Source organism: Elephas maximus, chromosome X (assembly GCF_024166365.1).
Source record: "Elephas maximus indicus isolate mEleMax1 chromosome X, mEleMax1 primary haplotype, whole genome shotgun sequence".
Taxonomy (NCBI): domain Eukaryota; kingdom Metazoa; phylum Chordata; class Mammalia; order Proboscidea; family Elephantidae; genus Elephas; species Elephas maximus.
The window spans coordinates 25,622,483-25,637,033 of record NC_064846.1 but is presented as its reverse complement, the minus strand read 5'-3'; the positions used below and the strand labels follow the sequence as shown (position 1 = coordinate 25,637,033).

Genomic DNA, 14,551 nt, shown 5'->3' with positions numbered 1-14,551 from the left:
GGTGTGGTCTTTAGGTGTGGAGTGGAGATGAAGGTTACAGAATTGGGTGTAAAAAATGGAGTCATCACTCAATAATTGCCTCTTATTTAACTTTCAGATCTTTAGTCAGTTGACTGACTGTCTCTTATTGGAGTTTTTCACAGGATTGATGATGCAGTTGCTAACCTACCACAGATAAGAAGCAAAATAGAAAAAGAGGGAGGAGGAATTGAAAACAGATACACCTCCAGGGAGAAAAGGGCTAGATGGCTGCTTGGCCTGAGGGATGAACACAGAAGCTCTAAATTGTAGGCTTAGAACTTTTGTTACAGTGCAGTATAACAATTAATGTTCTTAGTGACAATATGGAGTCGTTATGGAAAGGTTAGGCCAGGTCTGTAACCCTCTGTTTAACAAGATAGGAAAGGATGTAAAAGACTTTAGAAATATTCTCATTTAAAATGATTAAAATAAAAAGTTTGGTACTGGGAAGGGCATGTTTCAGTTATCTGGTAAACTCACATATTAAATACCTAGGTGTCTTCTGCTGAATGAATAAACAAGGCATGATTATAATATTGGCTTTTCCAAGCACTGCATGCACTGCTGTGTATGTTTGCCTGTGTTATGTATTAAATTGTGTTCCCCCAAAATGTGATCCTATTTAGCAACAAGCGTTTTCTTTTGTCATGTTAATGAAGTCTTACCAGAGTAGGGTGGGTCCTAAACCTAACCCCTTCTGAATGGTGTCTGATAAAAGGGAAAAAAGACATAGAGTGACACACACACACACACACAGAGGGAGACACCATCTGATTACAGAGACAGATGCATCTATAAGTAGCAAAGGAATGACCAGGATTGCCAGCAGTTACCAGAAACTAGAAGAGAGGCCTGCAGAAGGAATAAACACGCTGAGACCCTGATTTGGACTTTTAGCCTCCAGAAATATGAGAAAATAAATTTTTTTCTTTAAAGCCACCCACTTTGTGGCATTTTGTTAAGGCAGCCCTAGGAAACTGTGTGTGTGTGTGTAATAAAGCTGTGTTATGTGAAGAACATTGAATATAACATTCAAGTTTTTTCTCTCCCGGACTTTATGGTTCTGGTCTAGAGAGGTCGAACATGTTTCATTAATGTATTAAAACCCACCCAGCCCCTTGATTATCATTACTTTTTTTATTGTGAAATTTTACAGATTTAGGTGACAGTTTACCGAGCAAATTAGTTTCTCTTCAGTTAATACACAAATTGTTTTTGTGACATTGGCTGCCAACTCCGTGATGTGTAAACACTCTCCCCTTCTCTACCCCAGGTTCCCTGTTTCCATTCATCCAGTTTTCCTATCCCTTCCTCTCTTCCCGTCTTTGCTTTTGGGCTGCTGTGCCCATTAGTCTCGTATACATGATTGAACTATGAAGCACATCCCTCACATGTTATTGCTGGCCCTATAGACCTGTCTAATCTTTGGCTGAAGGGTGAACCTCAGGAATGACCTCAGTACTGAGTTAAAACAGTGTCCGGGGGCCACACTCTTCTGGTTTCTCCAGTCTCTGTCAGACCAGTAAGCCTGTCCCCTTGATTATTTGAGGTCCCTTTCAAACTCCTCAAGGGCAAAAGTATCATGTCTATTCATCTTTGTATCCCTTATTGACTGGTAGAGTGTCTTGGACAGAGTAAGCAGTTAAAAAATATTTGGATTTAAATGATGAATTTCTTGAGGACCAGACACATGAAACACACTCAGTTTTACTGGTGTGGGCACATATATATATATTTACTGTGTTTAGAATTTGGTGCCTTTTTATAATTCCAGCCACACAGTGGGCAGATGTCTTCAGGAACTTCTAACAACTCCCAGATCCCTTTCCTGTGCCAGCACTGATGGTTTGGAGACTAACATCTTGCGAATAGCATTTGGCTCATTTTGTCCTAAATGCAGTACTTTATAATTGCTCACGTTGAAGCTCATCTGTCAGGTCTTCACACAGAAACACAGGCTGGAGGGGGCTTCCTGCCATTTCTGCACTGATTTCCACTATTCAAAGTGTGCAAAGAATCAGTATCTCATTTATAAATTTTAAATGTATTTTCATTTCATAAACATGTGCATACAGTTTACTATGTGATGGGCATTATAAGTAATTTATAAATATTAGGCCATTTAATGAAATTAATCCCGGTCCCACTTTTGGGGGCTCTCACTTTCCAATTCGTCACCCTCCTCTATTCGGGGTTCTTTCATCTGGAGTCTGTGGGTAGAATTTAGGGAGTCTCTGAATTTGGATGGAAAATTACATTAATATTTTCACTAACCTCTAACCGAAATTTAGCATTTTCTTCCATTAACTACAGGGGTACGAGCAGTACCTGTGGCTTTTTCACCAGCATCGCAGTCATTTTTATAGCATAAGACATTACACATGAAATATTTATGTTCCTCGCCACTTCAAAATTATAGTAGTTATCTGAACTGTCATTACATCTTGCCATTTAATGTGTTAAAGCTGCAATGCATTACTATTATCACAAAGGTATTTGTAAAAATGTTTTGATAACTACTATTTCAGTATATTTGGGGTTTTGTAATCCTATGTATTTTATTTTACACATTTAAAAACATTATCTGATAAGGGGTCCATAGGTTTCCCCAGACTGCCAAGGGGTCTACAGCACCAAAAAGTGGTAAGAACTTCAGCTTTATTTTCTGTCAGCTATACCAGGCTAAGGCCGGAGCTGAGGTGAGGCAGACATCGGAAGGACTCCGAAGTTCTGCATTCTCATATCAGATCCACCATCCACTGAGCTGTGTGACCTAGGGCATGACTCTTTGTCCTGCTGAGACTTGTTCTCCTTCGCTGCAGTAATGGTGAGGCTACCATTTGCCCCTGCTAGCTTGTAGGGTGTTGTGAAGATCAGATGACACTGCATGTGTACACGGTTGCCTTGAAACTACTTTAAAGCACCATATACTTATAAGGTTATTTACTGAGGAATACTAATGGGTTAAGGTTGCAGAGGTCTGGGGCTGCAGAAGACTGTTAATCTAATATTAAAACAGGCTTGGAGTGAATGAAATTGGACAGAATACTCTTTAATTTTCCACTGGAGACCTGAGATCATGTCTATAAGGCTCTATAGCCTTGAATGCTCAGTTCTGCATGTAATTAATTTCATCCTTTTTCCTCTGTTGCCCCAATTAATTGCTTTAGTATGCCTTTGAGATCTTCCTCCCAGATAGAATATTTAGGCAAAATAGGATCTTCAGAGAGTATTACCAAATGTTCTGGCTCTTAGGCTACAGGAGAGAAGGTAAGATCTTCCTGGCCTTGTTAATAGGATGTGGTCTGTCCTGTGATGGGAGAGGGTGGAATTGGAAGGATACTGGAGATTGTATCACATCACAGCAAAAAAAAAGGTTATTCCTTATGTCAGACTCGGGCCAGACATTACCGATCTCTGGTGGAGCATTGTTCAGTAAAATATGAATTCTTCTGAGCCAGCAGCTCATCATTCTGTAGCCCTGTGGGATCTCCAATACTGGAAAGCTAGCTCCATTGTCATTAAGGCACTGTTAGTATGACTATTAGTTGAGTAATAATTATATTTATCGAGCACTTACTAGTTGCCTCGCACAGTATTGGCCACTTGGTATTGATCAAGGCCTCATAATGACCCTTTGAAAAACCCACCCAGTGCTGTCGAGTCGACTCCGATTCATAGCGACCCTATAGGACAGAGTAGAACTATCCCACAGGGTTTCAAAGACTGTAAATCTCTACAGAAGCAGACCGCCACATCTTTCTCCTGCGGAGCTGCTGGTGGGTTCAAACCACCACCATTTGGGTTAGCAGCCGAGTGCTTTAACCACTGTACCACCAGGGCTCCACAACCCTGTGAGGGAAGCATATTTAGATTCCCCTTTTATAGATGCAACAAAAGCCTTGAGAGGTTAAGCGACTTGCTCAAGGTTAGAGTTAGAACATGACCTTGAACCCCATGGTGTACTAGAAAGAGCACAACTTTTGAAGTCCAGTGCACTTGGCTTCAAATCCTGGCCTTTGTTACATACTAGCTGTGTACCTCAGGCAGGTATTTAACCTTTCTGAGCCTGTTTCCTTCTCCTATCCAGATTCAAGCTTCCTAACATCTGCAAAACCTATGATTTCGCCAAGCAGATTTTGTCGTTACTTCCCCTGTGCTCCTGTAGTACCTGGTACATGATTGTGTCATTTAGCAGGCACCCCTGCCAGAGTGTAAATGCTTGAGGGTTGAGGTTATGTTTTATTCAGCCTTAAATTTCTATCAGCAAGACTTGCATATATCAGGTGCCCTATAATGGCACTTCAATGAATAACGTGGGGTTTATAACAATACTTACCCATCAGGTTGATACAGGTTAAGTAAAATATTAGAAAGTAAGATATTAGCAGTACAGTTTTGAGATTGAGTTGGACAAACCAAGATTTATCTCGTCTGTCTCTTACAGCCTTAAGCAAATTGCATTTCTGAGTCTTCGGTGGAATATAGAATAATACCACCTACCTTTCAACGTTGTAAGAAAACTTAATATATGTACCTTTCCTGGTAAATAGGAATCACTAATCAATGTTAGTTTTTACTATTAGTGCATTAAGAATGTACTTTGTATGGAGTGCTTCACAATCATTTAACAAACGCCTACTGAACACCTACAATGCACCAGATTCTGAGGATGTGGCAGCTAACAAGACAAACGAGGACCATGCTTTCATGGACCTTTCATGGACCATGCTTTCATAACCCCCTGGGGGCAGGGTGGGGGGTGCCTGGGGCCCAGACAATAATACTTCAAGTCTCAAGAGCAAGCCATCATTATCGCCTTATCCACACCATTGGTAGTTGGGCAACACTGAACGTTTTCACTTTGAGCTTTTATGGTTTTTGGCTGAAGGATTTAAGTTCAGTGTTCTAAAGCCTATCCTTCTAGCTTCTTGAAGACAAGGGCCAGCCATACTCCTTTTGTATCTCACAGTGCCTAGGAGAGTGTCTGGGACAAAGTAAATGTTTGTGATACACTTGAACAGTTGAATTTTATTTCTTAAGCCTCAGCAACGTGATGTAACACCACAATTCTAGGTGTAAACACAAAAACCATTTTTTTAGATAAGGGTAGGGTCATCACTTATATAAAATGACCTTAACTCTTTATTATAGACTCACTATAGGCCAGGCATGGAATCTTTACAGCCATTCTGTGAGGTAGGTACTATTTCTCCTTAATTTTAGCTATAAGGAAATTGAAGGTCTCATTGTATCCATGTAACCTGCCTAAAGCCACAGGTAGGAAGTGATTTGGGGCTGCATTATGGCACAATAGGTGCTCAGCAGATGGTGGCAATTGTGGTAAAAAGTTAAGCAAGGTCTATTTGATGGACTGTCCAGGACAGCTGAGGACTCCAAGGGCTCACACATTTCTACCAGGTGAGTCAAAAGGTCTTGTGAATCTCCCTGTCTTCTCAAATAATACAGTTTATTCTGCATTATGTGAAAATGATACATTTTTAGCCTAAATTAAAAAAAAAAACTCTATATAACTTGAACACAGATATGTCTAATTTTCTCTGAGAAATAACTTTCATTTGCACTGAAGACTGCTGGCATCATAGATGAAGATTATAGAGGCAATGTTGGTGTTGTGCTGTTTAATTTAACAAGCAACTTGGTAATACTGAAAAACCAGAACTGGAGATGTCACAGGACTAGGAAGGGAGACAAAACAACATTTGTAAAATAAAAGAATTCTTCTGTTAATTATTATCAGGGAAAAATTGACTACTATATTTATAAAAATAACAAAACAGTTAAGATTTCAGAATTGTGAAGGAACAAGAGAACCATAAATACCACTGGGAACTTGTAAGGAAAAATAGCTTCTTTAATAGATTTCTACAGTGAATGGAAAGGATTGTGAGAGATGGTATGTGCTGTAATTTGATTATGTGATATAATGCAAACCTATTCTATTTTTATAACAACTCTGAGATGGTATATTCAAGCAGGCTGGCAGAAGTACACCTGGACCAAACTAGCAGAAATCAGAGAAACAAACAATTTGTAGTACCAGCAGATAAAGGGAAGGAGAGCAAGGTGTTTGGGTGTGGCAGTTGTTGCTTTAAAATTTCATTTTATTGAACATATTTAAATAAGAAATAATTGGCAAGTGGAAAAATTCCCTTGGTTTCATAGGTATTAGTAAAACAAGGCATTCCAGGAGCCCCTGAGAGGGAGGGATCCAAGCCTTCCGTAGAGTTGGTGACAGAGAAGCTTCAGTGTAAAAATAACCCCAGCTTCCTGCTGCTGCCACAGCCAGGGGCTTGAGGCAGAAGCTAACTTCCAGCATGAATGGGCTGCCATGGAGCCCTATTTCTAGTTGTCAAGGCAGAAGGTTTAACATCTTCTTCTAACATACTGGTAACCCAAAGGAATAAACTGAGATGATCTATTAAAGGATTACACAGATAGCAAGTTATTCAATACAGAACACAAAACTAAGGTATAAAAAAGGAATATTTATCTTTTAAAAATACAACTTTGAACACTACTGACGTCACATTTACAAAGCATTTTCCTGAAATGCTCTCCACTGGTTTTGCTTACTTAGTACATTCTCTTTTCTTGAACTCAAGGGAGGGCATGCTTGCATTACTATAAGTACCACCACCAAAAAATTAAAAAAAAAAAGACCAACTCCACCTTGGGATATGACCTCCAAACCTCTGTACTTTCCCTTTCTTTTCCACCAAGCAGAATTTTCTGCCTGGTGCACTCACTCTGCCATTGCAATCTGCTAATGGGCACCGCCCAACTGGAGGCGTCCCGGCAACCAGCACGCTAGGTGGAGCTGACCTATTTGCAGGAAGCCTCACACACCCAGGCCTGTTACTTATTAATTACTAAGAGTTTTCTATTAATACTCATATAACTCTTTGCAAACATTCAGCACGAAGTAAATGTAGTATTTACAGCAGTACATGGTTTGCAATTCAACACACTGACAGCAGAAGAAAAGGGACCAAGAGACTTTGTCAGTTGGCCAGAGAGGAAAGGGTATTAAAATAAATCTCTTCTGCTAATGTGTGTGTGTGTGTGTGTGTGAATTCACAGAAAATTAAACATGCCCTCCTTTAAAAGCAGACTATTTACAAGGTGATTCTGAAGAGCATGGACACATGCCAGTCATACCAGATACTTACTTTCTGTGAATATGTCTAGATTTATTTTTTAAAATTCTGAAATAGACATTTTATCTGATATATTAGAGAAAATAACTTGAGAACACTTGTCAACGTTTGGTTCATAGTAATTGAACAAAAAGCCACAAACCATGCTTTGTCTTTTAAAAGGTGAACATGGTCAAGCATCTTCTCGAAGACACTGATGTGTTTTTCTTTTACTGGCCTACTGGGCACTGGAAAGACAATGTCAGTGATACAGAGTACCTAGCGCTCCCCTCATTCCTTTCACCAGTAGCACATCAATGTGAAGAGACGTTTTGAAACACAAATCACATATCAATCATCAAAACATTTCAGCTAACAGTGTTTTAAAAATAGCAAAATCTACAACAGTAGTACAGACACTGAAAACACTCCACTCTTTAGCCTCAGGACTTTTTCACTACTACTGAAAAAAAAAAAAAAAGGACCACCAATTGACAAAAAGGGGAGGAAGTTACAGCACTTGAGGCTTGAGTCAATTTCTTTTTTAGGGCCTGTAGCTCAGGGTGCTGTTCTAGGATCCTTATTTTAACCCAAAAGATAGCTCAGGAATGAATTGATAAAGTTAAAGCAACCTCTACTTGAAAACCATTGAAAATATAAATCACGTTATACGGTTGCCCAACACACATTTATTTTCAGGATCCCAAGTTGCTAGGTGAAGGGATTCAGGTCAGTTTCAAGCCCTCAAAGCCACAGAATTTCCACCTCTTCTCCAGGCTGGCTCCAACTCCCGTCATTTCTTGCTTGAAGGTATGCTGGAGTCTACCCATGAGACTTTCCACGTCATTGGTGCAGATCTGTGGGCCAGAGAAGGACATCTCCATTCAAGACCAGCTCTACTTTCCTAATCTGCTGCTGCTTTTCCAATATGGCCGAGTTTAGAATGCTAATGTGTATGAGTGTGTATGTTGCACGGGTGGGTTAACCTCTTCCCCCTTGGTGCGCATGCATCTGTGTTGGAGAGTGCTTTCCAGTTCGCAGCATCCCTCTGCTGTGACTGCCAAGCAGAGTCCACTGGGCTTTCTACTGGGAAGAGCTGGTGTCAGTCGCATGGCGAGGTTGGGATTTGTAGCCAGCTGACTGACGGCTGATCAGTGCCGATAATGCTGTGTACAGGACCAGTGAAGTTGCAAAGCCTTGGGGGAGGAGTGGGGGCAGACATGGCTGCCATCAGAGCAGAATTCTTCATACACACATTAGTTCACAAAAGAAAAGTGACAGGAATGGGGGCTGCTCTGTAGTCCTACTGCTGTGCATTAGCTCCTGCTCCCCCCCCTCCACCACAGCAAAACAAAAACCAAAATAAAGACAAATCTACAGACCCCTTTAGGGCTTGTTTCAGGGAGTCATCTTTACCTCAGTAACAACCGTCCTAACTGTGAACCCGGGCACCAGGGCTTGCCTGAAGAGCACCAGGGGATCCCTAAAGACCCTCAGAGTTGCTACCATACTGAATATTCCTGAAGTTGGAGGGAAGGGCACCACTGGTTCTTTTGATACTACTGCAGGTTCCCTTTGGGAGGCCCTGGCCCTGGCTCTGGCAGGAAGCTGCTAAGGAGAAACTGGGCCTGGGCTAGGAGTGAGGTCATGCCTTCTTCCCAGTGCTGGCAGTACTGGATCAAGGGAAGTGAAAGAAGCACACTGTAGGATATCATAGAGCAGAACCTCCATTTCAAAAACCATAAATATATAATGTTTATATATACATACTATATGGGTGCAGCATATGTATAGAAAAGGGTCTGAAATAAGATATGCCAAGCGGTTAGCGCTGGTTATTCTTGAGGGCTGCAACTGTGGAGGACTTGCCTGTTACTATATTTCTATATTGCTTACATTTAAAACATTCTTTTTTAAACTTAAAAAAAGATCCAGATTTTTTTTTACTGAGGTATATAGTTCAATTTCATACCACTCCAACTGACCACTTGGTCCTGGTGCTCTCACTCCATTCTCCCCATCACTGCCAAATGGGCTAGTTAGCTGCAAAAGAGCACCCCTTCCCAGAGATAAATGAGGGGGACTCATTCACGGCTGACTCAAGTGGTTACTAGAAGTAAAAGCAAATGTCATCTGGGAAGATGTATCAGCATAGCTGGAACCTGGTCAGAGCAATAAGATAGGGGACTTGTGCCTCTGTAAGAGGACGCATGCTTAAATGGTTTAACATTTTGGACATCTAACTGTCAGGAATCTGTATTTCAATGGCACTTCTCAAAGGGGCCAGATCCTGTGAAGTGTTGAGTATGATCCATGAGCAGGTTTTAACTGAATGCTGCTTTTGAAAATATGTATCATGAGCTTATTCATTCTCAGGGGTCAGAAGTCTCCTCATGCCTCCAAGAGGGATCGTTGACTTCCTAGGGAATTGGCACTTACCCTTCCTCCACATGCCCTCTGAATTTCCCCACAGGGGAGGGTCCAGGAAAGGAAATGGCCCAGGAGCTCAGCTGTGAGCAAATATTCAGCCTGCGTTACAAAGGCCCTCAGTTCATTTTTCAGTCTTTTTTTGCCCCTGCCCTGATCGTTTCATAGCAGATAATGGCAGTGCTGACGGTGATGGTGGGGGAAGGGACTGAAACAGGACTTCCAATTTTGGAAATTAATATTTGCCAATGGCTAAAATTTTTTTTTTTTTTTAAAGGCCCAGGATAAAGGTCTGATTGGCGAGAAAGCTGATGTTGGTTAATTTGCAGCTTATATGTGAATTTTTTTTATGTGAATTAAGAAAAAGGAGGAAAATCCTCAGATGTACTGTGAAAGCAGAGTAGCCAACTCATCTTGGTTGGCCCAGGAGTCCCCCAGTTTTAGCGCTGAAAGTCCCAAGTCCCAGGAAACCCCTCAGTCCCGGGCAAGCCAGGATACTGGTCACCCTACTTGCAAGCAAGAAGCTCTACACTGAATCTCAGGAAGAGAGGAGGTGAGGGGACTTTCCTTAGAGCCAGAATCAATGAATGACTTATTGTGCTTGAGGTTAGCTGTTCACAAAGAACCCCACACTCCCCAGCATCCCCATCTCAGGTCTCCACATACCTTATTATCAAGACGTTGCAAGTAGGAACAGATGTATTCAATGCTTGCTCCAAATGGGTGAACGTGAAGGAATGTGGAGATAATCCCTGTAGAGACAACACCATGGAGGTTACACCTGAGAATTGTATTCCTGGAGATCCTACACGATAGTGAATAGGAATAGCTAACTTATATGTACAATGTACTGGGCACTATTCTAAGTTTACATATTTTACCCATTTAATCATTACAACCCCATGAGGTAGGTATTACCATCCCCATTTCACAGATGAAGACACCAAGGCACAGAAAGGTTAAGCAAGCAACTTGCACAAGGTCACACAGCTGGTAAGTGGCAGAGTTGGAATCTGAACTCAGACACTCTGGCTCCAGAAGTAGGGTGACCATGCTCTTAACCACCATACATACTGCCTCTCACAACACTATATCGCATATAGAAAAGCTGGCGTTTGAGGGGTCACTTGCACCATTCCTGATGGCTAAAGATCATCTGAGCTCTAGAATGTTACAGTGAATTTAGATCGTGCTGGGATTCTGCGGTTCCTTTGCACAGCCTTTAAATTGGACCTTGGCTTCTTACGCGTTAATAATGTCTTACTGTTGTGGCAAGCGTACAAATCATGTACTTTGCCTGATTAACCCAGTGCCTCTCACAAGAGAATCTGCTGATTGTGTTTGGATTTTATTCTGTGAGTAGCTCTGTAAAGAAAAGCCAAACATTTCATTCACGGCTGACTCAAGTGGTTACAAGCATTTGGTGCTTAAAGCCCGGAATCTCTTCAAGGAACAGGCTTCTTATAGCAGTTTACAGGCTCCAGGAATGTGCTTTCTTCTCAGTCAGCATAACTCTCGGGTGATTGGCAGCTGCTCATACTGCCTTGATGGTTTTGGCCATCAGGTTAATTGCTCTAGTACTTTTTTCTCTGGCAACAGCTGGAAAACAAATTATTCACAAGTCTCCTATTTCTTTCTTTACAGTTTTTGAATTCATCCCTTTCATAAGATCTAGGGTACATCAAATAGACCCAGAATTGAATTTGCTGAAAACTGCCAGGAAATAAAAGCTAAATTTGATTTGGTTCATAAACAACTTGTCTGTCCCTTTAAGAGGCTGACAAAGAATGGCACAAGTTTAAACTGCAGCTTGAAGCTCAAATCAGTTCTTTTGGAAAATCTTCCAAATGTTAAAGAGCAAGGGGCGGCGGGGGGGTTGTGGTGAGGGAAGGCCAAGGAGGAAATCTGTTCAAAATGGATGCTATTACTTATTCCAGTACCAGTTGCTGTCAAGTCGATTCCGACTCATGATGACCCCATGCATTTCAGAGTAGAACTATGCTCTGTAGAGTTTTTATGGCTGTGACCTTTCAGAAGCAGATCACCAGGCCTTTCTTCTGAGGTGTCTCTGGGTAGGTTTGAACCAGGGCTTTGAACTCAGTTCATTCTGGTTCAAACCCCTGCTGAGAATTTGCATTTCTGCACCAGATATACTGAATCAGGAGAGACAGTTTAATAAATCCCCAGGTGATTCTTATGTATAATGAATTATGAGACCCACTGCTCTACTAGTGGTTCTCAGTCTTGGTCCCTAACCAGCAGCGTTAGCATCATCTGGAAACTTGTTAGAAATGCAAATTCTTAGTACGGGCTTGAACCAGAATGAACTGGTTCGAAGCCCTGGTTTGAACTGCCAACCTTTTGGTTACTAGCTGAGCGCTTAACTGTTTGCTTTACCCAGGGACTCTACCATTACTTACAGCACTACTTTATTCTTAAATGACTAGGTAAATTGAATGTCTCTACACCGATTCTAGCTGGGAAACAAATTCTGAAGAAGACAGTCCATGTTCAAAAGAACTACAGATGCTATGTTCAAGAAACGCTGTCAAATGCCAAGAAATAACTCCATAGGTTTAAAAACAATAAGCTGTTTTTGTTTTTGTGGGTTCACACCTAAAGAACCAATTTAAAAAATAGTCTTTCTTTTCTCTCCCATCATCTCAAGACTACTTTCTTTAAAAAACAAAAGAAGAGACACTTTTAAGAATCTTCTCTTCTAGGACTATCTATTAGCAGAAGCTTCCTTCTTTGTTTTTTTTTTTTTTCCCCCTTCTATCTCTAGCTCTTCTCTGACAGCTCTCCTGGTTGCCATGCCAATCCGTTAAAGAACTTTGAGTTGGGAAATGGAAATAAGTTGTCACTTTTCTGGAAGACTCAGTGGCAGATCCCCCTGTGCATCTTTATTAACTAATCGGAGTGTTAACTCTGAGTCTAATAGCCATCACCAAAGAAGGAAGGTCTGTTTTAAGACTGTGCAAAAGCCAGTCACTGGGGAGGACTTTGGAGTCTGGGGTCGGGCTACCAAGTGGTTCGGCTTCCTAGAATTCAGCTGGGATTATTTACTGAACCCAAGACCAGCCCGTTTTAATGACTGGTTGTTCTAGGACCTCAATCTGTCACTGTTCCTCAAATGGAATATAAAGTCAACAGCGTTTGTGAATATTGCTGTAACAGTAAAATGGCTCCCGTTTATTGGGGACTTACTATGGGCCAGGCACTGTGCTAAATAATTTATATGAATTACTGTATTTAATATTCACAACTGTCCTTTGAGGTAGGTAATATTATTATGCCCATTTTGCAGATGCAGGAACTGAAGGTCAGAAAGGAAATGTCAGGGTCGAGAAGGGAAGCCAGGTCTAGTTGATTTGTTAACCATTTCTGCTATCCTGTTTCTCTGAATGAATACATTTTTTAAATATAATTTTATTTATTTTGTTGTTGTTGAAAATATACACAGCAAAACATGTATAAAACAGTTTCTACATGTCCAATTCAGTGGCACTGATTACATTCTTCGAGTGGGGCAACGATTCTCACCCTCCTTTTCTGAGTTGTTCCTCCCCCGTTAACATAAACTCCCTAAGTTTCCTATCTAATCTTTCGGATTGCTGTTGTCAATTTGAACCTGTATAGATAGTTCTTAAAAGAGCATAATGCTCAAGGTAGATATTTTTTTACTAGTTAAGCTAGACTGCTGTTTGGTTTTAAGAAGACTTCAGGGGGATATTTTTGGTTTAAGGTTTGACTGAACAAATTTTTATAAAGCAAGAAGAGCAATTGTAGCATCTATTAACTCACCTGAGCCCACCAGTGTCCAACACACCACAGAGCCTCCTGAGTTATCAGCCAAAACCAAAAACTAAACCCATTGCTGTCAAGTTGATTCCGACTCATAGCAACCCTACAGGACAGAGTAGAACTGCCCCATAGGGTTTCCAAGGAGCGGCTGGTGGATTCGAACTGCCAACCTTTTGGTTAGCAGCCAAACTCTTAACCACTGCACCACCAGAGCTGTGGTAATCTGCCAGTAACCTGAAAAAACTCAGAAAAAACACACTGCCTCTGGAGGCTTCCTGCCAAACAGGGTCTGCACTAGCCCTGTGAGTGGGAGTGAGAGGGTTAAGCTATCCTTGCATAGAGACAAAAAAAAATCTACGAAGTGTTTCTCCAGCTGACCCCCTACTTAGCATAGTGCTTGTACTGACGTGCTTGATGTGGCAGTGGCCACAGGGAGCCTGAAGAGGTTGGGTCAGGGCTGGGAGCTGCTGTTAGCACTTTTAGTGAAATCTGTACTTGTTCTTACCCTGCTGTCTTCTGGACTCTGGGTCCTTGTACTGTCACACTTCATAAATGCTTAGCATGTCTTATTAATCTTAGGTAACTTCCTTCCCCTCCTCCACTGAACCCTACACATTGTAAGTGTGTGTCAGCTTCCTTACCCACTAGCAGTGCTTCACGTTCAGATTGGACGGGACTGCTGTTCAGGGTCTTCTCAAGAGGGTACTCACTCTCCTGGCTTGAGGCACACAGCCTAGAAGCACTGCCTTCCTGTGGAAATAATGTGCTTTCTGGGTCAGTTCACCTTATTTGGTCGCAGACTTGGCTTTAAATTAACTATGCAATAGGTAACTTCTTAACATAGGACCATAAAAGCCATACTGTCCAACTTTGATTATTGAGAGGGAGGGAAATGGCAAAAATTCCAAAAGCACCACAGATGATCCAAAGCTTATTTGACTTTGAAACACAGACACATCTAGACATTATCATCACAGGTTTTTTTTTTCTTTTTTCCCAGCCCTCATTATTCCTGACCCCACGCAAGTATTCTGGGGGACTAGACCCAACATTTATTATCTACTAGATGCCAGGCCTGTTAGGTATTGTATTATCTCCACTCTGTAGATGAGGAAACTAAGGCTCAAGTAAATTGCTTA

The 14,551-nt window shown here is 41.4% G+C and overlaps 1 protein-coding gene across 7 annotated transcripts in view; it reads right to left on the bottom strand.

The window, feature by feature from the left end:
- Window positions 1-5,926: 5,926 nt before the first annotated feature.
- The window catches only part of ENOX2 (ecto-NOX disulfide-thiol exchanger 2), a 348,995-nt gene continuing 340,370 nt past the window's right edge, over window positions 5,927-14,551 (bottom strand). For 6 of the 7 annotated variants that reach the window (XM_049873404.1, XM_049873403.1, XM_049873405.1 and 3 more), the window contains 3 exons: window positions 14,054-14,162; window positions 10,275-10,360; window positions 5,927-8,038 (listed from right to left, as the gene is read on the bottom strand). In XM_049873404.1, coding sequence (XP_049729361.1) covers window positions 7,907-8,038; window positions 10,275-10,360; window positions 14,054-14,162 — 327 coding nt within the window. In that variant the 3' untranslated portion in view covers window positions 5,927-7,906. The remainder of the gene's footprint in view (window positions 8,039-10,274; window positions 10,361-14,053; window positions 14,163-14,551) is intronic. The other variant, XM_049873402.1, reaches the window with a different exon arrangement.